The following is a 6720-nucleotide window of genomic DNA, read 5'->3' on the forward strand; positions in this document are numbered from 1 at the left end:
AGCTTGGTGGCCTGTGTCCCCTCCCCTCGCCCGGCCTGGGTCCCCTCCACTCCCAGGCCTGGGTCCTCTCCCTCCGCCCAGCCCGGGTCCTTTTCATTCCCCAGGCCTGGGTCCCCACCCCTCCCAGGGCCTCAACTCTGTCCTGGGGCAGGGCTCTGCCCCCTCCCCTGGCGGGCCCGAGTCTGGTGTTTTGGGCGAAGGCCTGGAGTAAGTCCCGTAGGCTTCATGCGCACACGATAGGGAAGCGGGGAGCCGCGGGAGTGGCGCCCCTGTCTCCGGGCAGTCTTCATCCGCTTGTTTGGCTCCTTCGTTTGGCCGAGTTCTTCTCCAGGTCCTGCGGTCTGTGGTCCTCTCCCTCGCGGCCTCGCTCTGCCGTACCACAGTGGTGGGCTTCCCAGACCGTGTGCGCCTGCAGGCGTTAGGGACCCTGCTTTTTCATACTGAGTTCACCCTCTCGCCAGAAAGTCGGGTTTCTTTTTGGAGAATCAGCGGTCGTTCCTTAAGTACTCTGATAGGAGGATGGCGTTTAATTAGCAGAAAGTAAAGTTAATGACCGCGTCTCGGGATCTCGGGGCTAACCGTCAGGGTCCGTACGGATGGCTTCCTTCTGGTCTGCAGCTGAGCAGACAGGCCCCAGGAAGGCCCGCCGGTGGTTGAGAGCACGCGGCTGGGAGGCTGGGGCCGGCTGGGATTGTAGGCCTGCTGACACCCGGTCCGCTTCCCCTCCGTCCTTGGGTTGCTTCCCTTTCCTCGCCTCCTGGAGAGAGTTTTAGCAGGTATGTTGAGAAAATAGCACGCTGATTTGTCCGGTCACACCGCCAGCCCTCTGCCAAGTAGCCACACAACGCCAAGACTGCACACCGCCTGTGTGCTGAAGCTAAATGATGTGTGGGGCCACGAGGTCAGGGTTGGGAGCGCCCCCCCTTTTTTTTAAGATTATTTATTTGTTTTTGAGAGAGAGAGGTACTTGTATTCTCTCACGAGCAGGGGAAGGGCAGAGAGAGGGGGAGAGAGAATCCCAAGCAGGCTCCATACCGTCCATGCAGAGCCCGACACGGGGCTGGATCCCAGCAACCCGTTAGATCATGACCTGAGCCAAAATCAACAGTTGGACGCTCAACCGACTGAGCCACCCAGGTGTCACTGAAGTCATTTTTTAGGCTTGTAAAAAATTACAAAACTAGTATGAAGCAAATGTATGTGCAGAAAGGTGCTCACCGTCGCCAGCCAGTGGTGAAATACAGGTTAAACCTCCAACGAGATACTGCACCTGTTAAAATGACTAAAATGAAAGGAGCCAGTACCACAAGCTGCTGGTGGAAATGCTGAGAAACTGGGTCTCTCATTTACTGCTGGTGGAAATGTTACAGGGGCAGCCACTCTGAAATCATTTTGGCAGTTTCTCAAAAATGTAACTGTGCACTGTATTTTTGGGCATTTATCCTAGAGACATGAAAACATTTTTACACAAAAACCCGTATGTGAATGCTTATAACTACTTGTAGTTTCCAAGAACTGGAAAAAGCCCAAATGTTTCTCGAGGGACAAAAGGGTAATAAGACTGGCATGTTCACACCACGGAATGTTGCTCAGCAGTGAGAAGGAAGGAGGTGGTGGTGTGTCTCAGGAGTATCGTGCTAATTGAAAAAAGCCAAGGAGGTTTAGAGGGTGTGATTCCATTTATCAGAATGTTCTTGAAAGATTACGGTGGAAGAGAACAAATTAGTGGTTGCCAGGGTCTGGGGACAGTGGAGGAGGTTGGGGGGGGGACAGTTCTGTGATCATGACTTTATCCACGTGATGGGTGGTGGTGGAAGCACGTACAAAGGAGAGCAGAGTCGTGCCGACACTGGTGAGGCTTAGCCGGTGTCACTTCCCTGATTTGGGTGCGGCACTGTCACCAGCGATGGGTCCCCAGGAACTTCCCATACTATTATTTGTGTTTATAGTTTTTTTCAAAATAAAAAGTTAAATCTATGCCATTCATTTAGATTCCCTGATGTTAGTAGCTTACATAATCACTAGGAGTAGGACAGCCTGGGAGTGTTCATTCAGCTCGCAGACCTGACTGGGTTTCCTGTACCGTCATCTTTGTCTCTCTGTCAGTCAGGGTTTGGCCGATACTTTGGATTCCAGCCTGAGGGTCGGCAAACCGCGTCTTGCCAGCCAAATCCAGCCCCCACCTGCTTTTTCAGTCTTGCTGGATCTGTAGCTGTTCTTGAGTGTTCGAGAGACCTTCTCGCTCACAAGTCTCACCCTTAGTCTGTGGCCCTTTATGGATGTTTGCTGACCCCATTTCTAGCCTCCTTGCTTGTAACTCCCTTCTGTCAGTGAGGAACTGGACTCTCCTTAGCCATGGTGTATCCAGGTGCTTGCTGACCCCTCAGGCTGGTGTAAAGTAGCGTCAGGATCGTGGACCTGTAGAATGTACAGTCACTGGGTTCGTTCACCACCACTCCTTGTGCTTCTGTTGTCCACTTGGAAGGTCTTTCTCCATCTTTTTGTTTATTTACTTATTTTTTAGTATGTGACTCACAAATGTGTTTCTTTTATTCTTTTTCTTTTTCTTTTTCTTTTTCTTTTTTTTTTAACATTTATTCATTTTTGAAAGAGAGAGACAGAACACAAGCAGGGGAGGGGCAGAGACAGAGGGAGACACAGAATCCAAAGCAGGCTCCAGGCATCAGCACAGAGCCCGACACGGGGCTCAAACTCATGAACTGTGAGATCATGACCTGAGCCCAAGTCGGACACTCAACCTACTGAGCCTCCCCAGGCACCCCCCAAAAACTTGTTTCCAAAAGTCAGAACATAAGAGCGATGTTCAGAGATGTTTCTCTCCCCTGTGCTGGCCCTCTGTCCATTCTTCCTGTCCAGTTTCCATACTCCACTCCTACTGGGAGTTTCTGCTTTATTCTTTATTTGGTACAGGTGAGCAGGTATTCATATACTGTATTACAGTGTGTATTAAACAGTGTATTAAAGCAGTGGTTTTTATTCAGATTGACTTTCTAACATATTACATGTGCTACAAAATAATAAGCCTGTGTAACCTAATAACTAAAACTGATAGTTGTGAATAATTTGTCAGTGTCAAACCTAGCAGCACGGACTTTACATGTATTTTTTACCTCACTCTTACTGTAGCCTGAGGGGTAGAACTGTCATTATATCCATTTTATAGATGAGGAAACTGAGGCTTAGAGTTTACATAACTTGTCCAAGGTCACACAGTTAGTGCCGTGATGTGATGGAATTGTTCTGTTTAGGGCTTGCTTGGTTGCAAGGACAAACTAGCCCAGATTAGAAGGGTGGCTTTAGAGCAGAGATACAGGAATGGCATGAAGACTGGACTTTTCTAGGAATGGGTGTGGCCTGTTTATTCGGAGCATCTGCCCCAGTTATCCCAACCCCTTGCATGTGACTTTGACCTACTTTGTGACGTTCACATCAGTTTCCCATCACTGAGCCACCTCTGTTGCTCTTATATCGAGGTTTGTAGGGAATCACCTGGGTACCCCCCCAGGTGGAGTGGTCAGTAGGCCCTCCCCTTGAAGTTCTGTGGCAGATTTGGGGTCTGTGCGGTACACTCATTGTTTAAAAGGCCAGTATCCCCTTTGCCAATAAGTAATAGCCAGTGTTGAAATCTTGGAGTTGGGTGGGGAGAGATGGTATTAAAAGTTAAAAAAAAAAAAACAAAAACAATTTAATGTTTATTTATTTTTGAGAGAGCATCCAAAGCACGCTCCAAGCTGTCAGCACAAAGCCCGACACGGGGCTTGAACCCACGCGTTGTGAGGTCATGACCTGAGCTGAAGTCAGATGCTCAACCAGCTGAGCCACCCAGGTGCCCTGGCATTAAAAGTTTTTTAAAAAAGAAATTCACAGAAAAGATGGGGTAATATAAGAACTCTTTGCTTATAGCTATCATCCAGCTACAATGGGTATTAATATTTTGTGAATCTTTTTTATCTCTCACTGCCTCCCTCCTTTGCTCTCCTGCTAGAATAATTTATTTTTTAATTTTTATGTATTTTTTATTGATTTATTCTGAGAGAGAGAGAGAGAGCAGGTGCACAAGCAGGAAAGGGGCAGAGAGAGGGTGAGACAGAATCCCAAGCAGGCTCCACACCATCAGAGCTTGATGCAGGGCCTGAACTTACAAACTGTGAGATCATGACCTGAGCCAAGGTCAAGATTGGATGCTTAGCCGACTGTGCCCCCCCACGTGTCCCCCTGCTAGAGTGTTTTCAAGTCAATCCTGGATGTCCCATCACTTCATTTGTAAACACCTCCTAAAACCCTCTACTCCTTGGTTTCATTTTGTATCAGTGTGTGCATTTCTCTTCATCTCCTCTAGGGGTTTCTCTCATTTTACTGTCAGGTTCCACTTTAGGCTCACTGTCTTTGTGTTTGTTCCTTGTTATTCCTGGTTTATTATTGGCATTAGAGCCAGCATGTATGTGCTTGTGACTCCCACAACCAATTTTTCCCACTCTGAACTTCTTCTAAATCGAAACACCTGATCGGTAGGCATTAAGATGTTTTTGATGCTTAGTGCGTAAGTCTCCACCTCTTCTAGTTCTAGTATTCTCTGCCTTGGGTCAGGTCACTCATAGGCACCTGGACCAGAAATCTGAGTGTCATCCTAGGCTGCCTGCAGGCCCACACACCCCTTCCCATGGCCTCTGATCCATCCGTCCTTCACACCTCCAGTTTTTCTCACCTAAGTGCTTGTTTCCAGCCCCATTACAATGCTAGTCTGTACCCCAATATTTCTTCCTTCTCCCTGATTCTTGCTGACCACACTTAAACCTGCTACCTGCTCTTTCTCTGAAGGTGTGGATTAGAGCTCCTGCTCCAATTCAGATGCACTCGCTGAGTGGCTGTGTCACTCGAACAAGTGACTGAGTGTCTCTGTGATCCAGGTTCTTCATCTGTAAAGTGGGGTGAACAGTGGTGAGACCTGCTACACAGAGAAATCATGCTGGTTAAATACTTTGTGTAGTGCGCTTACACCGGAGCCAGGCACATGGAAAGCCCCCCCCCCCCCCAAAACCTTAAACATTAACTACTTAATATTAGCAAAGTGACTGCCAGAGCCATCTCTGTGGCTCCTCTGGTTAAATCTTTGTATAATTTCCTTTACTTATGGAATGAAGTGCACATGTATCTATAGGATGCATCTCTAGAGTTGTATTTTTGACGGATATTGTTCACATGCCCTCCTTGGGTTTGTTCTAGATTACACTCTAAGTAGCACCAAATGATGTGTCTGTTCCCCCAGTGTGAGTACCTACTTAGAAAGTTAGTGTGATTGTGTCACGTAATAGTATCAGGTTCTAAGATTCTTATCCAAATAAACCAGAAATTGCTAATCTAAATTTGATTAGATTATGATCGATTGGGAAACAGTTTCAGAAAGCTCTCATAGGAGGCTCATAGACTACCAAAAATATGGACAAACACTGGCTTGAAATGAAACTGAAGCCAGCATTTTTGCCACTTGTGTTTTTTGTTTTGTTGCTCGTAAGAAAACAATGTACTTCTCACCATCAGATTAATTCTTGTCTTGGCCTAGGTGAGATGACAATGGACGCTATCTTGGCTCGATTGAAACTCCTGAATCCAGATGACCTTAGAGAAGAAATTGTGAAAGCTGGATTGAAATGTGGACCCATTACATCAACCACAAGGTTCATTTTTGAGAAAAAATTGGCTCAGGCTCTACTGGAGCATGGAAGAACACTGCCTTCACAGCCTCCTGGCCACGACATGTCAGGAGCCACAACCATAAGCCAGGACGCACAGAGAAATTGGAAGTCGGCTGTAGGGAGCCAACCTGAGCAGGTTGGCTTGTCTTCTGAGGACAGAGATTTTGGTTACAGCGTGGGCCTGAATCCTCCAGAGGAAGATGTCGTGATGTCTAAGACCTGCTCTCTGTCCTTCGGTGCTGCCACTGGGGTCAACGGTCACAAAGCCATGGTGACGGCCTCTGCAGGGCCGCCTCTGTACTATGGGGTATGCCCAGCGTACGAGGACATCCCTGCAAGAAATGGTAATGTGACAGGCACCTGGTGTTTCTCACATGGGGTGGATGGACAGCAGGGGAAGGTGATCTTGAAAATCACAAACTACAGAGAAGAATTAGGCCCCATAATTGCATTGCCCCAAATGAACCATCGTCAGCATTTTTATATAGAATTCTGCTGAATTATTTGTAAATCTACATGTGAATTTTTATTTTTTTATTTTTATTTTTATTTTTATTTTTTTAATTTTTTTTTTCAACGTTTTTTATTTTATTTTTGGGACAGAGAGAGACAGAGCATGAACGGGGGAGGGGCAGAGAGAGAGGGAGACACAGAATCGGAAGCAGGCTCCAGGCTCCGAGCCATCAGCCCAGAGCCTGACGCAAGGCTCGAACTCACGGACCGCGAGATCGTGACCTGGCTGAAGTCGGACGCTTAACTGACTGCGCCACCCAGGCGCCCCTACATGTGAATTTTTATAAAGAAAATTGGATTCTGTGAGACATGCTTCACTTGCAAGTAGTTTTTGGCTGGCTACCATTTCTTGATTAATCTTCTTCCTCCTTTTTTTTTATTCAATATAAGCTGAACCCCTTTTATGTTAATGTAAATGGCTAATGCAGCTATAAGTAATTTTCAACATCAAAGAATTGCAATTTTATTTTATTTTTTTTAATTTTTTTTTTTT

The 6720-nt window shown here is 46.7% G+C and overlaps 1 protein-coding gene across 2 annotated transcripts in view; it reads left to right on the top strand.

Moving 5' to 3' along the window:
* The window catches only part of ANKLE2 (ankyrin repeat and LEM domain containing 2), a 31415-nt gene that overhangs the window by 3736 nt on the left and 20959 nt on the right, over positions 1-6720 (top strand). Inside the window, exon 2 of one of the 2 annotated variants that reach the window (XM_040464179.1) lies at positions 5582-6058. In XM_040464179.1, the coding sequence (XP_040320113.1) occupies positions 5587-6058 (472 nt within the window). In that variant the 5' untranslated portion in view covers positions 5582-5586. Of the gene's footprint in view, positions 1-5442; positions 6059-6720 lie in introns of those variants that run through there. The other variant, XM_040464178.1, reaches the window with a different exon arrangement.

This window comes from Herpailurus yagouaroundi, unplaced genomic scaffold (genome assembly GCF_014898765.1).
Source record: "Herpailurus yagouaroundi ecotype Mexico unplaced genomic scaffold, PumYag 437, whole genome shotgun sequence".
In the NCBI taxonomy this organism is placed as follows: domain Eukaryota; kingdom Metazoa; phylum Chordata; class Mammalia; order Carnivora; family Felidae; genus Herpailurus; species Herpailurus yagouaroundi.